General features: G+C 35.0%; 2 protein-coding genes across 3 annotated transcripts in view; one reads left to right on the top strand and one right to left on the bottom strand.

The window, feature by feature from the left end:
- The first annotated feature begins 3,279 nt into the window (after window positions 1-3,279).
- On the top strand, window positions 3,280-4,032 carry LOC128982839 (uncharacterized). Its single transcript, XM_054401877.1, has one exon. The coding sequence runs from the start codon at window positions 3,280-3,282 to the stop codon at window positions 4,030-4,032; it is 753 nt and encodes a 250-aa protein (XP_054257852.1).
- Window positions 4,033-18,883: 14,851 nt separating this feature from the next.
- LOC128982420 (charged multivesicular body protein 3) overlaps window positions 18,884-24,146 on the bottom strand; it is a 35,146-nt gene continuing 29,883 nt past the window's right edge. For both annotated transcript variants that reach the window (XM_054401386.1, XM_054401381.1), the window contains exon 6: window positions 18,884-20,938. In XM_054401386.1, the coding sequence (XP_054257361.1) occupies window positions 20,774-20,938 (165 nt within the window). In that variant the 3' untranslated portion in view covers window positions 18,884-20,773. The remainder of the gene's footprint in view (window positions 20,939-24,146) is intronic.

The following is a 24,146-nucleotide window of genomic DNA, read 5'->3' as shown; positions in this document are numbered from 1 at the left end:
TAGGGCTCGTGATAAGAAGTACACCCGGGACCGATATGCTTTTTCGATTTGAGGTTCCCATAGGCCAGCCAACCGCTTCGTTGGTAACACCCTCCGTTTAGATTATATATATAGTGTATACTGTACGTATTTATGTGTGTATATATTTATGTGTCCGTTAGCACGATAAATCCAGCAAAAATGATCCGTTTTTTAAGAAATTTGCAAAAAAGTGTAAACCTGCGTTTTTCGAACTAGTTGTGAACGAGCATGATTGGACTTTGGGAACTGGGATTAATGGGGAGTTTTATGAGGTAAATATATGTTCTCCCCATTTTTTAACCTTAAAACAAAAGATTCCGCAATTTCTTTGAATGAAATGTTATAGAGGGAATAATAAAAAAAGGGAATAATTTAGTTTGTTGAACTGTTGTTGTGTGCCCAACGGTCACGAAGAAAATAAAAAAATTTGCAAATATAATTCCCATGTTGTTATTCATATGAAGTATGTAGTTTGCTTGTCGATATATGTCGATGTATATGGATCGATATATATGGATATATGTCGATAAACTTTGGCATTTTTTTACACTAATCTATTAAAATTTCGATAAAAAACACTTCTTTTTACGTTTCCCGCAGCAGAAATCCTAAGTGCTCATTAAAATTAATGTTTTTAATAGTTATAAATCTGACAATTTAAGGAACCTTTTAGTGGAAATATAACCAGGCCAACGGAAATTCGCATAGTCTTAAGGTTTGCTGCGTCGGGGGATTTAAGGCATTTCTCGGTTGCCTGAAGCTAAACATTTTACTAAGGTGTTGAGAAAAATCTTTGCAGTCCTTACCATTCACAACACGAAACTGTCTTCCTCAGAGGTGGCTTGTCTTTAGTAGGTGCCCTATTGTCAACTCATATAATATGTATTACCAACCTTATATAACCACACTTTATTCTGGGCTTGAAGTCAAAGTCATTTATTGAGCCAGATTAACAATCATGTCGGCATTATCAAAATCTTGTCAAACAAATTAAATTCCTTTTAGAAATTAAATAAAAAATATCAATTAAAATATGATACACTTATGTACATGTTGTAATACAATCCATTTCAACGTTTAACCAATACTGACCAAGAGTGACTAAAAGTCCTACAGCACAGGTCAAGGTGCGATCAACCGTGCATAATCAGCTTTAGGGTAAACGTGCGCAGCACGACCACCCCCCCGGGTCCCAAAACTAATCCGCTTACTAATTTCTTAATCAAGTGCGCAGTTGCACCGTGTCCTTTTTGTTTGCATTTAAATGTCAAAGCAAATGTAAACAAACATTGTTAGAGTTATCATCGCAGCCATGGAGACCAATTAATATTTACTTTTAAAATGTTCACCTCAGAACTTTTAAAGTCAAAGGGGCAAAGCCTACGGTCAGTATCGAAATGTGAATAGTCCTATAATGGTTCTTGGTATGATAGCTATATTTTTGTAAAATTTAAGCCCAGTTGGTTCAGTAGTTTTTGCACCTATTAGTAATGCACATACAGACAGACACCATTAGATTTTTATATAATAGTATAGATTATTTCCTAGATTGGTCAATGTGACATTTATTGTATACGTATTTTCATTATTATTGTTATTTAACCAACTTGTGTATTTACTTCTCGTTACTCTTAGTTCTTTCTTTGTCCAAGTATTTGCATGTACTGTATTCTTATTATTGTTACTTTTGATATTCGTTTTATTTATAGGCTATTTAGTCATATTGAGCAATTCACAACTTGTAATCCAACTGTAAAATTCGTGTGATTCCGTTGGCAAATATATAAATAAGTAAATAAATACAAAGGCCACAAAAAATTGATACGTTAACAACGTAAAAATTTAAAAATTCATGATGGCTTGTTAAAAAAATCTTTCACTTAATGTTTTATCTTTTTCATAGTAAAAACTAACATTTTGGAGTCTATACAGAATGACACAATGACAGACAAACAGACAGACAGACAGAAATTGAGAAGACTCGTTTCGGCTTTCTTAGGCTATGAAACGTAAAATCAACCAAACACTGCATGATTCTACGCAATGTACAGACAAAACTGTAATTTTATTTATATAGATTATCAAAAATTTAAACTATTTGGTCTTAAATCTTCCGAATTCCTATTTGTGGAAACAAAGCATCTTGGAAAGTTTGGCTAAAATAAGTTAAGCCATTTTGAGTGATTTGTGTTTTTGTTTTGTGTCTATGGAAGTTTGTATTGTAGCCGTTCCCAACGAGCTTCGCTTCACTCCTCTCTAATACAGTACTACAGACTGAATAAAATTGATTGCTAAAACTTTTATTGCTGAAATGGGGTAGAATATATGCAGAAGATAGTCAGGTTTGCCCCTTTTACAACTAAAAATTATAATATTTCAGCTATTTTTTATTTGATCTTTTTGAACTTGGTATCGTTTGATAGATAATTAAAAATGCTAAAGGATAATTAAAATAATACTAATTAAAATAATAGATAGTTAAAATTGTACTTGGAATATTTTAAAAAAAACCAGCCAGTTTTGAGTAATTTAAGCTTAAATGTTTTAATGGCCATCATTTTGAAATTGTAGGTTGAATCTAGATGAACTTTTTTTCTAACACGGGTCTTTTCTACCTTAACATGCATACCAAGTTTCATAAAAATCTGTAAAAAACATTAAAATATAAAAAAGTGTATGTCAAAAATACAAAATGGCGGATATTTGGGTAACGAAGCAATTTTGGAAAAAATTATTGTTGATTTTCTCTTTATTTTTACCCAAGGAATCACTAGGTAAAATATGTCCCCCACCTTTTTTGAACACCATGTTTAATTTATTGCTAAACTTCGTCGCAAATGTGATTAAAATAATCACACAATGAAAAATAAATGCTGTCCGCAGGCAGATGGATGCACGGGTAGTCGTAGGGAGTACGGTATCGGTGAACCGCGCGAGTTGTGGTGTGGAGAAGGAATGATAGACGAGAATTTGGCGTTGAGTTGAACTGCTAGTGCTGCAATTAATTGCAAGCCAGCGACCGCCGAGCCGACCATGCCGGCGACTGGCGAGGCGAGCGCGAGACTGCGTGTTTCCTCGATTCTCCGCTAGAGGCAGGATGTGACGGGGCCCTACGCATCGCGCAGTGATACGTCTGGGTTTCCATTGTCTGTGGTTTTATCTACTAAAGGAGTTGTATCGTGCACTCTGAAATCTCGTTTTGATTCTGAATTTCGCCTTCAGACTAATGCTGTGATTCTGAAGAAAATTACATCTCAAATGCCTTCTACCTCCCTTCCAGAATGTATCAAAGACGGATACAAACATTTAGAACTTGCAGATCCTACTTTTGACGTACCAGGAAAAATTGAATTTTTGTTGGGTGCAGACTTGTACCCTGAGGTAATAGATGGCGGGCGGATGCCTGCTCCTAAAGGTTACCCCGTTCCTTACCAAAGTAGTTTCGGATATATTTTGATGGGTCCAATTGATCTTAATAGCAAAACACAGCCATATGACCAGGTTTCATCTATTGTTTCCAATGATGCAACCATTGAACATTCTCTAGATGATCAACTTAGAAGTTTTTGTGAATTAGAAGAAATCCCAGTCTATGCATCAGTTAACCTTGAAGAAGAAAAATGTGAGAAGATCTATTGTAATGCTGTAAAACGGAATCAAGAAGGAAGATACATAGTTCCGCTCCCTTTTAAAATCGAAGATCCCAAGATTGGAGAGTCGTATGGGAACAAGAAGTCGTCGATCAAAGCTATGAAAATAATGAACAACTATGAAGTCCATCCAAAAAATGGTGTAGCTCAAACTATTATGTATCAGAAGATGTCCAGTCACTATCGCCGGATCTATAATCCTAAACCTCGCATAGACACTGGCACAACTTTTTATCAAAGACCTAAGCTACACAATACATCTAAACATCATACTTGGAATAAAAAAGAAAGTGAATATTTCTACAGAAGCAGAGCAAGTCATCAGTTTCCTCGAGCTCAAGCAAATGCCGTCGCTACTTAATCACATAGTTTTTGTGATTTTTTATTATTTTCTGTTAATGTTCTGTTTATTTAACTTGATTGGTGTTATCCTTTAATTTTTCCTTATTGAAAAGAAAATGTTTCTTTTGGCGGGCGGTATGTTAAGGCCCAATCGATATATAATCAACCCAATACAATATAATACACAGTTATAATATACTGTACAAAGAAGAAATAGAAACCTAGAAATATAAACATATGTTATACAAAACCAAAACAATTAGTACAAGAAAAACAATGTAAATAAAGAACATAAATGAAGTGAGTGAATGTTTAAGTTTATTTTACAATTATTACTTTCAAACAAAACCTCATTTTATCAACTTATCAAAAACAACCAATGTGGCGCCCTGGCCTACCTAGGCCCCGGCGGGTCACACCAGAGCCCTCTATGCTGATTCAACTAAATGAACTTGACCATTTTTTTTACGATCAAATCGGCGAATTAACCCCCAGGGGCCCATTTCATAATAAACTACAAGTTACAAGTTACAACTTGTAACTTGTAATTTCCATAAGATTTGCATTGGGCGATCAGCTGATTTACTAATAATATTAGTTTGTACTTTATTATGAAATGGGCTCCTGGTGGCTAAGGCACTAGCTAATAAATAATTCCTTTCTTTCATTGACGCTAAAGAAGGACTTTCACTTACTATTAGGAGGCTGCACTTTAGATTTGTTTACTTCGAGTCAGGTAAAAAGTGTTGCTTTTCTATAGGTCTTGAGCCCAATCAGGTAGGTTCAAAATCGGTTTGCTTTGGAAACGGTTGATATTTATATAATGTCAATTTTCAAGCTGAGCATAGCCTGGCCTACAAGCTTGAGAGGTCAAGCACAAAGTCAGAAAATCTAGCTCGTCGAGGAGATTTTCTTAGTACTCAATACAATAATGCCTAATTAAAATTAAAAGCTTGGATCACGCTCACAAAATTGAAAGATTAGGCCTACGCCTTTTCCGCGATCGCTGATATCGACCACAACATTTCCCCGCGGGTGACGATGACGTTGTCTCCGCGGCCGCATGAGATGTTCAATATTTTGCCGCGATTGCGGAAGACGATATTGACGTTTCTTTTTCCGCGAGAGATATCCCGAGTGTTGTATAACGTTGGGTATATCTAGGATTTTGCCGCGATTGCGGATAAAAATATTTTCCCGTCACCAAGGGTCGCGTAAAATATTAGGGATTGAGCCATGAACGCAGGAGACGATGATGTTGTTATCTGATGATCCTAGGTTTGGTTGCGATCTCAGTATACTATGATAATGTGTCCATGACTACGGGAAGTATTCACGATTTTGCTACGATTATGGAATACGATAATGACGCCTCAGTGCCTCGGGAGATGCCGTGCCAAGCTACAAGCAAGTTTAAATGGTATTACATGTGATGATAATGTTTTTAAAGATTATTGGGAGAGTGGGGCCCGGCCAACAAACTTGCGGGGGGTCCGCGGGCTCTTATCGCCGCCACTGGGGAAAGGAGAGAGAATGAGTAAAATGGGGAAAACTAGCTAACAGGAAATTTTGATTTTGTATGAGTTTCCTGTCAAGTCTTGTATAAACACACTGAAAACTGAAGAGGAACTCACCAGACTTGAGTGGAGAGGCTTTGTCAAAGGGAGAGGAAAAACTCAAGTACCACGCCTTGATTGTCTACTAGAGAGCAACCAGTGCGGACCTAGGTGTATGTGAGGAAACTGAAGATTAACTCATCAGACTTGAGTGGAGAGGCTTTGTCAAAGGGAGAGGAAAAACTCAAGTACCACGCCTTGATTGTCTACTAGAGAGCAACCAGTGCGGACCTAGGTGTATGTGAGGAAACTGAAGAGGAACTCATCAGACTTGAGAGGAGAGGCTTTGTCAAAGGGAGAGGAAAAACTCAAGTACCACGCCTTGATTGTCTACTAGAGAGCAACCAGTGCGGACCTAGGTGTATGTGAGGAAACTGAAGAGGAACTCATCAGACTTGAGTGGAGAGGCTTTGTCAAAGGGAGAGGAAAAACTCAAGTACCACGCCTTGATTGTGTACTAGAGAGCAACCAGTACGTACCTAGGTGTGAGAGTGGAAAACAATATAAGAGTTGTTTCAAAAATACATTCAGTGAATTACGTACCAGCATGTAAGCTATCCGAAAGTTTTTTTTATTGCTAGATGTCAAACAGTGTGTACATTAGTGTGAGAATAAAAACGGCAAATCGCATAACTCCTCATTAATGAGTATTGAGGGCGTTCACGTTCAAACTAACGTGACATTTAGAGCGTAGAATGAGTGTGTGTAATCATGGTAAATATTGCAACGCCTTAACCTGATAATATCAAGGAAACCAAGATGCCTTGAATGCGTACTGATGCATTAGTACTGCATTTAATACTGTATTAAAAACACAATTAAAAATTAGTAATTTTTATTTAATTTTTTATTTTAAAAACTAGACTGAATTTCTTGTTTATATAGCATAAAAACACGGAAAACAATCTAAGGAATGAATATAAAAAAAATTTAAGCCAATATCTCTAACGGTTTTAAAAATAAATGTACCTATCTAATCACATGTTTTCCCATAAGAATAACATGGGAGTGGTATTCGCGCACTGCTCCCCTTAAAAGAAAGATAATTTTGAGAACTAGGGAATGTCGAAGCCATAATTTTAGTTTAAGGTTTCAGTTTTTTAGAAATTAAGTTTTAAATTTTAAAAAGTCTAGCAGCCGACGCTAACATTCTACTCTAGCTTTTAGTATAATACCATTTGCTTAACGTAACAGCTGTATACATTCAGCGTTTTCGACACAAATTCAGCATTTGGATGAAAATGAAATAACATACGTAGAATTGACTTATTCATACTATGTGTAATGCTATAATTATTGATACGTTCATTTATTCGGTGAGAGGATGAGAGTTTATTTAAATTATAGTAAATTACTAGATGTTGTAATTTATTATTTTTTTTATCAGTCTTTAAAATATTTAGTTTGTTTTAGTGCAATATAATTTGTTATAACTAACAGCTGGTTGAATAAAAAAATAATAAATAGAACTATGAGGTTAGTTTATTTACTCTGTGATTTTCTCATTGATTATAAGAAATAAGAGTCTATAACCATTGCTGTATACGAATCGAAGCTCACGAATCTTCATAAGAAAGCTTATGAAAATTATTTAACTACTCGACTTTTTGAGGAAAGGTTGGGAAAATAACAATGAAAACATGTTTTAATTCATCTTGGCAGCTTTTTCTTTACTATAAATGTTGCACTGCTTAAACTATGATTGAATTAGGAACAGAAATATGGATATAACTATATACAGTTTTAGTGGACTACTCGCTTCCCGTACGTAGGACGGGCCAACAGCTCGTAATATTTATAATAATAACATGTTTAATAACATTTTTAATAATATTTTAACGAGTACTACAGTATAATAATCCTTGGACGTCTAAATGTTACTTAAGTATTGACGTTGGTCAGCAAAACCATACTTTTGACAAAAACCCTTATATAAAATAGGTCTAGTGAAGTTGAAAGATATATATTGGCTATGTGTTGATAAGAAGAAAAAACTGAAATCGAATTGACAGCGAGGATCCTACTCGAGATCCGGCTCGGTAACCATGGAGACAGTCAACAGGTTCCCAATATCTCGGGTCTCTTTCGAGCACTTAACACTCGTCCGCAGTGTTTGTAAGGTTACATCATCACCTGTAGTACTTACCCGATGTAGATTCATTGTTGGGTGCAGCTTCATCTGCAGCATAAACCATATTTAGTTATGCATTTTTATCCGCCTCTTGGATTACATTTAGAGATTCCCTTAAATCCAGAAAATATAATATAGTGGAACTTTAACCCTCCTATTTTTGCTGAGAGAAACATTTCAACATTCTTACGACACGTCACCGATATGATGAATAATAAATATTTTGTTGAACAAAATACTTTACTAGTTTTCAAAATAAGATAATTTTAAAATTATTGTACATATGAGAACTCAAAATTTCAAAAAATATGATTTTATAGTTCAACAATTATTTTCATAACTACGATTTATTTTGATACGGTGGTAAAACTTAATTTTTACAATCAAAATAACCCATCAGTAGAGAATGGCTGATTAAAAAGAATATTTCAAACATTTAACTTGAATAGTTCAACAAATGGAATATTTATTTATATAATATTTATTTCATTATTTACTTAGACTATCTACATATTAATAGGCAAGCATCTATATATATATATATTATATATGTGTGTGTGTGTGTGTATTAATGACGTAAACCGATTCTTTGCGTCAAAATTGTGGGCGACTGGGAAGTCGTAGAACGACGGGAGAGTGCTCAAATTAAAGGTCTCGATCCCGTGACGGCGGAAAAAATAGTGAAATTCCCTAAATCTTAACACAAAATTTTCTCCATAAGAATAGCATTAGAAGCCATTTACTGCTGAATTTTGTTTACTTCAATACAGCTGATCTTGATTTATCATTTAGCAAGTAAGCTTACATTTGGATTACTCATTTGTCAGTCAATTCTGCAATGTGCTGTTGTATAAAACCGGGGATAACGTTACTTATAATAATTAAGACTTTTAAGTTACGTCTTAGAATGTTGAAATCAATTATATTTCACCGTGCAATTTGCAAACTTGTGTACTTTTAAGTAAATTAGTTAAGCGGATGATGAGTAGTAGAATCATATGAGATGGATCAATTTAAGGAATTGAACTTAACTTAGAATGGCTGAAAAAAATTGAAGGTTTTCCTTTTATTAAATTTTATAATTTAAAGGTTATTGTTGTGTTTAAGGAATGTTTAACTTGACATAATAACATTTGACTAAATAATGCACGATTCAAGATTAAATGGAAAACTTCAGTTTTGTTTTGATTTCAAAATATGTGTTAAAGATTTATTCTAAACTTTTTTTATTTACTAACATTTTTAATTTGAGATTTATTGTAGTGTTAAATCAACATGTCGTATGAAGTGTTGTAATGAAGTGTGTAACCTCAACAGCCACTATTAGAAATCAGCCTGGGAATAAACATGAAATAGGTTGTTCAGGCAATATATTTGTTCATTAGGTAAGGACTGCGAAAAGTTCTAACGGCCGAAAAAAACCAATATTGTTTGGAGGAGGTTTTAACCAGGTATATTCAACATTCATATTTAACAGTAAAACCTAGAGGTAGCTTCCGTTTCTTAAAACTAACCAAAAATATGCATGTTGAAGATGCTGTGAAAAGTATTTTCGTGGTTGGTTTTTATAACTGGGCAATGGAACCCTAACCAGTCGCCAAATTGATTAGGTTTTTTTTTATAGGAGTAATTTAAATTATTTATTGAAAATAATTAACATCAACAAAAGCAAACAAAGACAAACATCTAACTGTTTTGTACACAACAGATATGGTGTACTGCGATATCTATCCTGTCACATAGATAATTTGTTTCTGAGTTTGTTTAAATATTACAATAATTTGTTTTATATTTGAGCTTTTCAGGGACTTATGTCCCTACAAGCCACTAGTGTTTCTTTAAAACCTTTTTTCTCAGCTTTGTGTGCTTAGAAATGTGCAAAATTTACGCATAGGCTACTGTTAGAATAGTTATTTGTGTAACTAGTGGGCAAAGTGGCACTTTGCTGCACACGAGAGCAATGTTTACGAGAGGAATGATCTCGAGTGCAGCAAAGGCCTTTTGCACTCGTGTTACACATTATATATTTCCTACAGTCACTATAAAGCATATAAATAATTAGTCTTTCAAATACTATACAACACGTTTTTAGGTTCAGCTGGCAACACAAATAGGTGCCCTAGAGAAAGTAGTACCCGGTCCGTATCACTCCGCTATTTTTCCTCGGCAAGAAATGTGCTCCGCGACTTGAGAATATAGTTCCGTATGTTTTTGTAATTTGAAGTGGTTTCCGCGCCTAAAAAATGCTTTAAAGGTATTTTCTTGTTTATTAAGATCGTAAGAATGTTTTAAAAACGTTTAAAAGAAAAGTCTAGAAAGTTCAGAAATACCGAAACTATAAACACGAAATGACAGGTTAAATCGTAGTTATAATGGTCAATCAGCTGCTCATAGTATTATTATCTTCAAGTGTTGCCAGCCTATTTCCAAGCGTACACGGATTACGTGCATAATAGAACCACGCTTTTTTGTGTTTTTTCGTTGGAATCCTGATGTGCGCCAAAGTATAAACCGTACGACAAAGTATAAACCGTACGACAAAGTATAAATATGCAGCAATTAGCAGCTTTCTGTACTATAAACAGTACAAGGAAGCCAACTTTGTCGGGTGACTGTAGGAAAATTATTTGTTTTTTAAGCTCTTTAATAAGGTCTATAGAGATTAATTAGGAAATTTAGTGTTTTGAGGGTCAAAAATGAGAAAAACCAATTTTTAGCCCATAAAACCCCGTTCCTATGGTCCGATCATGCTGGTTCGTGAACTTATTCAAGTTTGTCATGCCTTATACCAAATTTAATCAAAATCGGACAAAAATTGCTCAAGTTATCGCGTTTACGGACACATAGGCCTATATATATATATATATATATATATATATATATATATATATATACATAACTATATAAAAATTTTAACAAATTGTGTTTTTGGCCTCTGGGGACATCAAAATGAAAAAGTAAATCGGTCCTGGGCCTAGGTTTTACCGTGCCACCTACGGTAATAACTACTTCCCTATAGGGAAATTCGCTAATAGAAAATCAAAACAAATGCAGTGAAAGAAACTCCAATCACATGTTTTATTTACAGCGTGGGGTGGAAATAGAAAGTCCGTACATTACATATTTTTGGTCAAGATTTCGACCACTGGACGACCTCTAGTCTATCTATATATATATAATACGCTAAGATTTTGTGAACAGAACTCCTCCCTCATTTTTGGACCGATTTTGATGATAAAAGTGTCAAAAAATGGCCATGATCTGTAGTTTTGCAAAGTGTTTTTCGTTTTTTTATATCTTTATTAGTTTGGGCAGGATCTTCCATCAAAGTTGGGTTTTCTCCCATAAGATTAACATGGAGGAATCTAAATAAAATTGGAAACTTTGTCTGTACTAATTTGAGAGAACGGCTGGGCGTAGAAACTTGGTAGAGGTGTTTAAAGAAAGGTCTTGGTCTGTAGATGAGTTATCAAAAGAAAAACGAAGTAAATTCGCTTAGGGCTCTGCCCCAGAAGCCTTTACAGATCCCTCCACAGATTTGTTTACATTTTGGCCATGTGGATAATACTTTTTAATGGAACAGCTGTTAATTTAAAAAATCTATGTGTACATGTTGCTCGAATTCGAGCAATTGCTCATTTCGATTGTCAGGGAATTTTATATTAAAAAAGTTAAGCCGTCAACATTTTTTTCATAAAAATAAAAAAAATAGAGTGCCCATTACAGGAGTTATTTCAAAACGAATAACAGTCATATTTACAATGAGTTGAAAAGAGTCAACTCAAAGATTACCGGTGTGTAACTCAGACCATGTTTATCTTCGTTATTGATATACACATAGAGCATTCCGGCCGGTTTTCTCCTTCTCAAAATGCCTCGCTGTACAGGCAACACAGGTTTTGATAAAGGGCCAATTGAAAACGAAAAGTCGTTTTGGGGTAGTGTTAGGGCCTATTTGTAACCTAATTGTAGTTGAGATTGTCCAGGGTCAGGTGCTGACTGTTATGAGTTATATTAACGCGCCACAATTCTGTAGCTGCAGTCGTTATCACGATTACGCATCCTGTCTATGTTTCGTTGTCGTCACGTCGGAGGCATTTGAAAGAAAAAAACAACAAATAAACAAATTATGGCTACTCAAACCAACGATAAATGTACAAATTTAAGTTACAACCATACTAATACGATCCGTCTTGGGGGTTATGAAGACACAAACCCAAATAGTAAATAAATGAACTCAATGCGTTTCATTGAATTGAAAAAAAAATAACAGCAATTAAATTATACAGCTGATAAAAATGTAAACAATTAATTATGTTCTTCATAAGGATAACATTGAAACTTTCAAAGCCACTGGGGCATAGCCCAAGAGACTTTTTCAAATATGTAAGGCCAGTTTGCAAATCTACGCGACACGCTCTTTCCAATGAGACGTCAATGGAAAAAATCGGATAAGAAATGGCGGAGGAGTTCAACCGACAAAGTTTCATGTAGCGTATTAATTATATAGATATACTAGCTGACCCGGCGAACTTCGTATCGCCTAAGTTATAGGTTTCCCCTAAGACAGACCGATGGAAAGAAAGTACCGTTACGTTTAATTTTCAAGATGATCTCGTTCGCATCGCTCAATCACGTCCTGGTTGAAGTTCGTTCGCTACGCTCACTCACCTTTGGGTTGGAGCTCGTTCGCTGCGCTCACTTGCCTTTAGGTTGGAGCTCGTTCGCTACGCTAACTCACCTCCAGATTAGCTCGTTCGCTACGCTCACTCGCCTCCAGGTTGAAGTTCGTTCGCTACGCTCACTCACCTTTTGGTTGCAAATTAGCTGTTGTCATAAATGTAAAAGAAATAATAGTGCTGCACCCTGTTGGTAATCCTTGTAACTTTAATGCTATTGAACATCATAGAACAGAACCAACTTGTTTAATTGAAACAGCTGTTAAGATTCATTAATTCCATTTCTCATAAGGTTAACATGGGAAACTCCAGAGCCACTGGGGCGGAGCCCTTTTAAGAATTTCGAAACGGGAAATAGTTTACGTCCGATTCGCATACCTACAGAATTTACACACCAAATTTCATTACGATCGGTGAAGTCGTTCCGGAGGAGTTTGCAGACAAACACTGTGACATGAGAATTTTATATATTAGATTTAACTAGCTGTACCCGCGGGCTTCGCCCCGTTTAACTTATAAGTATTCACATGGCTCATTCACGCCCTGTTAGAGCTCGTTCGCTGCGCTCACTTGCCTTCAGGTTAGCTCGTTCGCTACGCTAACTCGCCTCCAGGTTGAAGTTCGTTCGCTACGCTCACTCACCTTTTGGTTAAAAATTAGCTGTTGTCATAAATATAGTTATTTGTGCAACTAGTGAGAAAAGTGAGCAATTGACTCACTCGAGAGAAATCCTTACTCAAGAGCCGTAGGCGAGTGAGGAATGGTTTCTCGAGTGAGGCAATTGTACTTTGAACACGAGTTGCACATTATACTTTTCCTACAGTTACCATAAAACAAATAAATTGATGAAGAAACATAACCTATTTTTACACAGAAGTGAACTTTTAATATAACATTTAATGTGAAGTGACAAATACAACAGTACAACAGCTGACCAGCTGATTTACAGCCAGTGCTGCCAACGTATTTCACCCGCATACTACGTTGCCTGCATGTTACGCGCTCACTATTTCGTGCCTTCACGTTGCGAATCTGGGGTGAGACAAAGTAATTAGAGTGAGACAATGTTAACATTGTAAACATTGTCTCACTGATGAGCGAATTGGCCACTTTGCTTTCTCAAATCAGTGAGAGAACATGTACATTGTTAGGTAACTGTAGGAAAAAATAATAGTGCTGCACCCTGTTGGTAATCCTTGTAACTGTTATGCTATTGAACATCATAGAACATAACCAACTTGTTTAATTGAAACAGCTGTGAAGATTCATTAATTACTTTTAAATATGAAAAATCATAAGATTGACATGGGGAACTACAGAGCCACAGGGGTGGAGCCCGAAAGGGTTTTTGAGATAAGAATATGCTTTAATGTTAATCGGGAATGTGAGCTATCATCATGCCAAATTTCAGCCCAATCCGTCCAGTTGTTTATGCGTGATTGAGCAACACACACACACACACACAAACATACACACAAACTTTCAGATTTATAATATTAGTAAGATATGCTAGGCATACTTTTGTCATAATGGTTTTGGAGTGGTGGTGCTACCGATCACCATGTCCAAGGTGTCGTTAGAAAGGTCTAATCATGTAGTTTTGCCATCAAACAAAAAACTTTGGAATTCCAGTGGAATTTCAGTGGCCTTCAAAATTCTTATGTTATTCTTAGGGAGAAAATGTTTGTTTACCCCCCATAAAACCCCGATCCCATGGTCCGATCATGCTGGTTCGCGAACTCATTCAAGTTTATCCGGTACGTTGTCACTGGTGCGGCTGGAACTGCAGTCGTTGGACGATCGTCGTCGCACAATTATCGCTCGGTGATAATCGTTGCAGTAGGTATTGTCACTGGTGCGATTATCATACAATCGTTCAGTTAATTCTTGACTGTTGCCGAGTTGAAGTAGGGATAGTGAATTATTATTTTATAGGCTTTAACAAAATACTATTCATTTATTTGTTAGTTGAAGATCTAGAATATGGACAAATTTTGGAAATGATAAGTGTTCCAAGACTTAGCACACATTCACACATAGTGTAATTCCAAAACGAACAGAAGAGGAGTACTTCAAAATATTAATAAACAATCATTTGCAAGCTGATGAGAGAATTTTATCTGAGTTCTTCAGACTTTCAAAATGTCAGTTTAAGTTTTTGTACGGTTTGATCAATGAAGATTTTAAGAAGACTTCTTAAAACTACATTCCCTATCCAATCACAGGAGATGAGAAGTTTGCTCTTACGTTAAGGTAGGATAGTTTATTTATAATTGTTAAATTTATGTATTAAGCTAATAAACTAATAGAATGCATCGGTATTATTTTTTTTCTTTTTCAAAATAAAACATGTTTAGTATAAAAAAATAGTAATACCCCAGTTGCAGCAAACCTGTGTACTCGTGGACATTCCAGTTTCCAATGCATTTATGTGTGTCTTAATACTAACTTACCACATAAAGTCACTAACCAAGTATCATCAAATGCATTAACAACTAAGTTATATACAGTATAACATTTTAATTATTCTCCATAAGAATAACATTGGGGCTGTGAGTACACTCGAGGCTCTTGCTCGAGAAAAAGCTGTGAATGCCTCAAAAATCGTCCAACGACTGCGACTCTGACTGCTCCAGGAGCAGACCGGTACGATAGACGTCCCCGACTACGATACTACTGCGGCTACAGTCGCGTCAGTGACAACGGTGCCATTGAAAACAATGCTAAGCAGGCTCTATACGATTATTGTTCAACGGCTCTCGTCCAACGACTGCAGTTCCAGCCACACCAGTGACAACGTACCTTTACACCTCCAAACCAAACTTCATCAAAATCAGACAAAAATTACTCAAGTTATCGTCCGGACGAACACATATCTATATATATAATACATGAAGCAGTTTTTTGTTAACGCAACTCCTCCCTCATTTTTGGACCGATTTTGACGATTAAAGTGTCAGAAGAATGGCCCTGATCTGTTGTTTTGCAGTGTTTTAGCGAATTTCCCTATAGGGAAGTAGCTATTACCGTAGGTCTCATGGTAAGACCTAAGCCCGGGACCGATTTACTTTTTCATTTTGATGTCCCCAGAGGCCAAAAACACCATTCGTTCAAATTTTTATATATTTATATATATATATATATATATGTGTGTCCATCCGCACGATAACTTGAGTAATTTTTGTCCGATTTTGATAAAATTTGGTTTGAAGGTGTAAGGCAGGATAAACTTGAATGAGTTCGCGAACCAGCATGATCGGACTATGGGAACGGGGGTTTATGGGGGGTTTTATGGGGTAAAAATAGGTTTTGCCCATTTTTGGCCCTAAAAACACAAAATTTCACAATTTCTTTTTAAACCATTTTGTAGAGCTTAAAAAAACAAATAATTTAGTATATTGAAGTGTTCTTATGGGCCTAATTGTTACGGAGAAAATTCAAAAAAATTGTAATTTTAAAATTCCCATGTTATTCTTATGGAGAATAAGTCAACTGTTGTAGTTTGCTTGTTTATGAACATATTTTGATCAAATTTGGAAAATACATTAATTTCTTACTAAACCATAGTACCTTTTAATATTTTACATTAAAAAAAAAACTTTTACCCTCCCTGTTGCAGCAAACCTAAGTACTCATTAAACTAATTCTGTTTAAATAGGGAATAAAAATGTGATATTTTTAAGGAGACAATTTAGTTTAAATCTAATCAGGCAGATGGAAATTCGCTAAGTCTGCAGGTTTGCTGCGGCGGGGGTATTTATTTTTTTTTTCTTTATTAGTTTGGGATCTTCCATCAAAGTTGGGTTTTCTCCCATGAGATAAACATGGGGGAATCTAAATATTTAATTGGAAACTTTGTCTCCACTAATTTTAAGAGAACGACTGGGCATAGAAACTTGGTAGAGGTGTCCAAAGAAAGGTCTTGGTCTGTAGAAGAGTTATCAAAAGAAATATGAAGTAAATTCCCTTAGGGCTCTGTCCCAGAAGCCTTTAAAAGATACCTCCACAGATTTGTTTACATTTTGGCCATGTGGATAATACTTTTAATGAAACAGCTGATAATTTTTAAATTGTATTTTAAACAACACACATTGAAACATTTATTGAGAGTTACTGAATTGTCCAAAGGAAGTATTTGCAATGTTATTTCCCAACTCTTAGAGAGCCTTTGAATGTTATTAGGCTAACGAAAAAGGGTTGTGCATGTTTACTAGCGCTTCTCAGCAACAAAACAATTTAATTTATCCCTAAAAAATATATTCCTAAAGTGCACTGAGCAGCAGCCTAAAAAAATCTCTTTAATTTACCCATATAGTTAAAAAATGCTCAAACTCGCATTGTGACATTTATGAATCAGCTTATATTTCTCCAACAGTTATTCATCTACAGAAGAAGTTCAGTGTGCTCTTATCGTGTCTAATAATATCCAAACACAAAAACCTTGCCTAAAATGGTACCTATCCTGACAAATAATTTGCAGTGGCCTATATTACGGACCGTGGCCCACTGGGTTGGTAACATTATTGAAAGTAACACGATATTTTGGCTGTAGGAGTAAATAGGTCTATTATTTAAGCAGCTACTGTCATGACAGAAAGGTCATTCCTTTTAAACTAGATCACATTATCCTTTATAAGATACGTTGATTAACAATGCATGTTAACGTCAATATTTACTAACAGCCAATTTACAGTATGTTTTTCTATTTGGAAATGCCACATTGCTATTTAATTTGCATTATTTGTTGCCAATGAAGCCACACGACCACATAAACGAGGAGGCCCCTAACCGTCGATTTCGACGGGTTTCACCTAGTATATATATCTTAAATTATTGTAGTAAATAAGTACAACTGAGCACCCTGAATATTATATTTTTTATATTCAGGGTGCTCAGTTGTACTTATTTCCTACAATAATTTAATATATCAGCAGCCCTATTATGTGAACACCTAAATTAAAACATATATATCTCTATATATAGATACATATACATATATAAAAATTTGAACGAATGTTGTTTTTGGCCTCTGGGGACATCAAAATGAAAAAGGTCCCAGGCTTAGGTCTTCCCATGAGACCTATGGTAATAGCTACTTACCTATAGGGAAATCACAAAAAAAAATGCAAAACTTATGACAGTTAGCCTGACCATACTACTGGACCGAATTACACGTGGTTGGTACCAAATGAAATATATTTACCTGTAGGCCTAGATGTGCAGAATCCCTTTGTAAATTGAAATAAGCTAAAAAATAAGCACGAAAAATGAATTAGAAATTTCAAAAATATGAACATGGGTCTTATGGTTTACCATGCTGGTAACAAAATAACAAAAAATATTCTGTACATTACATATTTTTGGTTGAGTTTTCGACAACGGGGTGACCTCTAGGAACTAATATAAAAATAAACTTTTCTTATAGAGATTTAACATGGGGCTAACTAACATTATAAGCTTACGACAGCCACCCTGACCATACTACTGGACCAAATTACACGCAGGTTGTACGAAAAGAAAACTTATCAGTACTATATAGTTCACACGGGGCGAGTTTAAAAGCTATAAGCCGGATTTTTTACACGCACCTAGTAAAATAACTCAGTGTTAACGACGTACTCGCTCAAAACCTACTTGTAAAAAAGCTCTGGAAAAAATTGACGCTGCCGCTACTTTACACGCCAACTCGACAGCTTTTGAGCGAGTAGGCGTGTAAAGTAGCCCAGTGAGAACACAGTTGCTTGTGCTTGTGCGAATGTTATTCGAAGATGTCGGAGGATTTAGTTCAAGCCAGCTACTGAGCCAGTGGAAAAAGCATGGTGTGAACGACTACAAGCGCACTCACCGACTCGCCTGCGTCTTTCTACACGTCGGCGAGTTGGCAAATGGACAAGCTCCATGTGAACAAATACAAGCGCACTCGCCAACTCGCTGGCTGTAAGAAGTAGCGTGTAAACTCGCCCCTTGTGAACGAGTCTTATGTTCAGGTTTTTTTGTATATTGAGAATATTTATGTTGATTGGGTCAAAAATTAAAATTAAACTTTTCTTGTGGAGAATTACCATAGGGTTTATTTTTAAGCTTACGACAGCCACCCTGACCATACTACTGGACCGATTTACACAAAGTTGGTACCAAATGAAAGGTAATTGTCTGTATTGCCCATTTTGCTTCGATTCTATAACCGTAACTTATGAAAATAATTATATTGATTTATTTTCATGTAAGCTTGGACGACAATGTAGGTTATAATTGTTTGTATAAACTTAGTTGCTTTTTGTTTATAAATTCAAACTACTTAACAGGTGTTTGTATTAGGTGGAATAATACATCTTCCCGTTGCGAAGCACGGGTACATCAGCTAGTTGGTTATATAGTGTTAGATTGAGTTATGTATGAGAAGTCTGAGAAAGGGCGGCCAAAAATAAACATTATCCCAAGAGATTTTGGTAAAAGCTGCTTGTTTATTATAATCACTTCTTTATTTCAAAATTATTAGATGCTAGTATTCATACAAAACAAAAAGACAATGTTTCAGTTATTTAATATGTAAAGTATAAATAGAATATTTGTGATATTGATACTCAAACATCAGGTTTCTTGACTGATTATTTCACAAGCTATAAGTAAATTGTAGTCATAAAGGGTTTTTATTTGTCTCTTTGGTTCCTGGTGCAAGAGTGAAAAAACAAACTCTTTTGGGGAGTAGCAAAAGGGGCTAGTGCACATTTGGGGTCAGAACAGCAGACTGAATTTAATAAGACTTTTTTCCTAGTGCTGGAAAATTATATGACAAACCAATGTCCAACCTCCACTGCAGCTCTGGGAAAAATTGCTTACTGATCATTTTATGAAATGGTTGAAGACATGCTTCTGTAAATATGCGAAGTTGGTTTTTCACTCACACAATGAACTGTAGATGACATTCAACACAGTTTCGAGGTAGAATTTTAATTACAATGTTTTACTTGCATAGTTCAATGCTCAGGTCTGAAACATTACTTTTCTTTAACATTATGGAATAAATTAAGTAAAATTAAAATCTTAGATTAGATCCATACCGACACCAGAGTTTGATTTTAAGATGTAGATAAAAATAGGATGAATTATGAACAAATTAAATTGTAGTTTAGTTACTAACCAAGATCAGCTCATTACTCATTATACCAGAATCATTTATTAAAATCCCAATAATCAAGGACCCCTGAGTCTAGTATCAAACCATTAAAAAGCAACAGACTTATCAATTCAATTATCAATTATTTAAGATGGGGACGCCACTATGTGCGTATTTTAACCCAAATATGAGTGAAGGATGAGTGTAGGATGAGTGGCGCGATCTTGTAGTCTTGTTAGTGACTAAGGCCGACATGTTCCTTAGACACAGCTGTTAATTAATAGCCCATACAGCTAATGGCAACTAAGGGACCTACAGTTTATAGTGGAATCCGAACCACATTTTTCCTTGTAATTTACGAATTGGTCTAATTATCAGGATAGTACTGCGGATAGTCGTAGTACTCACTAGTGCGGACGTTAATCCACACCAGTGAGCATCGCATCCACAGTGCATCCCTATAAATATCCACAATTCGTGACCTCCTAGTAGCTGGATTACAGGACGACGCCACCCGTGACTTAAGGCCAGAAGCATAACCTTTCAACTATCCTTTTTTTTTAAATGTTGATCAATTTTAAAATACACCACAATACCACTCATCAGCCCAGCCAAGGTATTCTAGAGCTCAGACTCGTGTCTACGGCATTGGGGAAAAACATAGAATAATAATGATGTATAGTTATATCATGACATAGGCAACATTAAATAGTAATGATTTAAAAAACATGTTGTAGTGTCAGGTTTTCCGTCCTATGGGTACAAAGTTAATGTTTATCATCACAATAATGTTAGCTCAAATTATAATGTCTCAGGTGGACCTATACTACCTATGCTGTATACACTTTTCACCACAATATGTACAAATGTTCTCGAGATAACTTATAAATCAACTTTATCAATAAAAAAGAAATAAGCAAATAATTTACAAATATTTACAGACATATTTTAAAAGTTATAGCCTAAATGGTTGTTTAATATTGAAATTATTGTGATATATGCATAATTTAAGTATAAAGTTGACATTTTTATTGATTTTTAAAAACATATCGAGCGAACAACCATAGGTCCGGTCCGCAACCGAAATCCTACTAATAAATTAAAATTAAAACCATAAATAAGACAGAGGACTCATACAATTAGTTAACAAAGGAATATATATAAATAAACTCTTTAAGGTTAAAAACAGTTGGAAAGGCAGCGGTAATGGTGAATGACTAGCTGCGAAGTTTTTGCAGACGACTCTGCATTTCTTCTAACTCCTCTGGATCTTCAACATCAGCATCTGCGGAAGCGGCTTCTGAGACAGACGCAGCTGGAAGACTGTCTTTGAGAGCATCAGGTGCTTGGCCCAGTGCGCCTGCAGTTAACTCCCATAGCACCTGCACAAACAGACACAATACAACCTCTATTTCATCAACCAGATGACTGACTAATGTTGGTCAAATCACAGCTTAAACATCATAAAAACAGTTTTCTCGAAAAAATAAAACCTTCAACCATGCACGACTCAGGCTAAAACACATCGTACACTGCTCAAGCTAAAAATAAATATTGTAATTTAATACATTTTTGGATTACCCATCCTTTCCTGGTATAAACGTTGTAAAGTAAGAGAAAACAACGAAATGTCAATGACAACACAACAAACAATTTGCCAAGTTAATACTCGACTGCCCAAATATCGCCAAGAACAGAACATTTGATCACGGTTTGAATTGGTAAAACACAAGTTTTATTATGGGGAGATTCAGAATCTAACACCATCTTTATATGAGGAAAACCCTGAATTAAAACAAGCAAAATTTGAAATGCTAAAAGCTTGATTATAGTAGTTATTCACTAATTAATCTAAATACCCCCACCGCAGCAAACCTGCAGACTAAGCGAATTTCCATTTACCATTTACCTGGCTGGACAGTAAACCTGGTGTTTCAATTTTGGAGAAGGATTATTTATAAACTCAGTTGTCAATTATCATACGCAGGGCCAACCCTGAGCATCTCCAAGGGGGCCGAGGCAGGTAAAAAGAACAACAAATTGAACAATTATTATTAATTAATCTATTAATATGCCAACATGAATTTTTTGATGTTTTAAAGCTGTCAAGCAACCGATTACCATGTTCAAAGTGTCGTTTGATAGGTCATGGCACATAGATTTACCATCAAACAAAACATTTTTGAAATTCCATCATGGATCTGCCCCAGTGGCCTTCTAAGTTACCATGTTATCTTTATGAAGAAAATTGTTGTTTGCATTTGGACAGATGAATACTTTGAAATTTACACTAATACAGGGTGAATCAGACCACCCGTGCACATTGGGTTGGCCCAACAAGCGTTAAAACAACCTTTTTATTGAAAATCCGCCATTTAATTTTTTTTTGTGCCAAGGTTATTTTATTTTTTATTATTCAAGAGTTGAATTAATGGACAAAGCATTAATCTGCCAAGTAAGGTAAGTTTACATCAAATTGAAAAGGTTATGGGCCCAGAGTGCTCAGTACCAGTAATTGCCTTATTTATTGATCAAATTTAAAAGACTAGACCTACAAAATGTCAAGAAGTGAAAATGTGTCTGTTTTACCTCAATTAAAGAAGGGAACTAATTTTGCCAATTGGAAGTTCAGACTAAAATTAGTTCTTGAGGAGAAAGGAGTTACTGATATTCTTGAAAATCAAGTAACATAAGAAAATAAGGCAAAGATACAAGAGCCAGATCATTCATTGTACAGTTTTTATCAGACAAATACCTAGAATGTGTAAAAAATGCAAAAACTGCTAAAGAGATGATAACTTGTTTGGAAAATGTCCTTAAACGAAAAAGTACTTTTAATAAGTTGTACCTCAATAAACAATTGTTAAATATAAAGTGTAAAAGTAATGATAAACTACAAGATCATTTTCTAAAATTTGATACTTTAATAAATCAGCTTAAATCTTCAGGGTCAAAAATGGAAGAAAGTGATCAAGTTTGCCATGTTTTACTAACTATTCCAGAATTTTTGGTAATGTTGTTACTACCATTGAGACTATGAGTGTCGACAAAGACATAACCCTAGATTTTGTCAAGTCATGTTTGCTAGACACTGAAAGACAACAAGAAAACAATGTTTGTAGAAGTTCTTTACCAGAAACAGCGTTTAGTGCAACTAATACTTATAAACAGGTAGAATGTTTTAAATGTCAGAAAAAAGGGCATATAGCCTAGCTTCTGAATGTCATTTGAAGAAACCAAACTTTCGTGGAAATGGTCATGGTTATAGAAGAGGTAATTTTGTTGGTAACTAAAAATAACAACAACAACATCTTTAATAAACATCAGTCTCATGTTACCCAAAACTATGAAGATTTTAACTTTATTGCATTACATAATTAGCAGGCTATGTATAACAGAAGTGAGTCAAATTTTAACAATGTTTAAACTTCATCACAGATTCTGGTGCAACAGAAAATTTTTTAAAAACAAGAATATGAAAGATCAATGCATCACATAGAAAAGCTTGGTAGACAAGTTCAAATTAAAATAGCAAATGGAGATGTGTTGAAAGCGGAAAAGAAAGGGATTTTGACTGTCAATTGTGATGGGAAGGTAGTAAATATTGAAGCAATAACTGTACCGGGAATTTTCAAAATATTCTTTCAGTAAAAAAGTTAACCAGAAGAAATTGTAAAGTAATTTTTTAATTCAATTTAGCAAGAATAGCAGATAATAATAATGACACAAAATGCTGCTGTGACCAAAATAATGGGCTATATTGGATGAAAGGGAGTTTACAAGCAGAAAAATGCTTACTATCTGGAAATGTTAACAAACAAAATAACTTATGGCATCAGAGATTAGGACATTTAAACAAAAAAGGTCTAAGAAATGGGATTACCTATTTCTGATGAGGTTTGTAAACCATGTTTGAAAGGTAAATCAACTCGAACCCCTTTTAGGTCACACAATGGACGTAGAAGTAATCGAATTGGAGAGTTAATTGATTCCCTGATATTTCTGGACCAGTAACTCCAACTTCAAGAGAAAATTACAAATACTTTCAAACAATAACAGATGACTATTTTTATTGTTTACGAAATATTTACGACTTGAATTTGGGGTGGCGTGAATATTACAATGGAAATGTGAGAAAGCCTGACAATTTGATATACTAAAAAGAAAACTAAATTGATACTATGCTGCATTTCTTGAGCAATCATTGAAACGAAAGAGCCGATTTGCAAACTATGGAAACAAAGGAAAGTCATAAAACACCACCAAGTAGAAGAAATAGAAATAATGTTTTTTTTATTTATATTTGTTATTATGTATTGTTATTATTATGGACAACCTAATGCGGCTATGAGTAGGAAATCTTTTTTAGAAAACACTATAAAACAAGATCAGCTTTTGAAAATGATCAGATATATTTACAAAATATTTTGATTATATCAAACTGTTAATACATCATGAGTATTTCCATAATCTTAAAGTCGACTCTTTAAAAGTCATATGGAAAAAAATTCACTTTTATTTTTTTTTTAAATAAGGTTTGTAATACTTGGCAATTGCTCAAATTAGAGCAACAGGAACAATAGTTATATA

Source organism: Macrosteles quadrilineatus, unplaced genomic scaffold (assembly GCF_028750875.1).
Source record: "Macrosteles quadrilineatus isolate MER2022 unplaced genomic scaffold, UCM_ALF_1.0 Scaffold_1__1_contigs__length_201487025, whole genome shotgun sequence".
Classification (NCBI taxonomy): domain Eukaryota; kingdom Metazoa; phylum Arthropoda; class Insecta; order Hemiptera; family Cicadellidae; genus Macrosteles; species Macrosteles quadrilineatus.
Note: the sequence above shows the minus strand (reverse complement) of the source record. Positions and strands in the feature narration are given on the sequence as shown.

Bases quoted from the DNA above. Each gene is read 5' to 3' on its own strand.
- LOC128982839 (XM_054401877.1), top strand. From the start codon at position 3,280: ATGCCTTCTACCTCCCTTCCAGAATGTATCAAAGACGGATACAAACAT.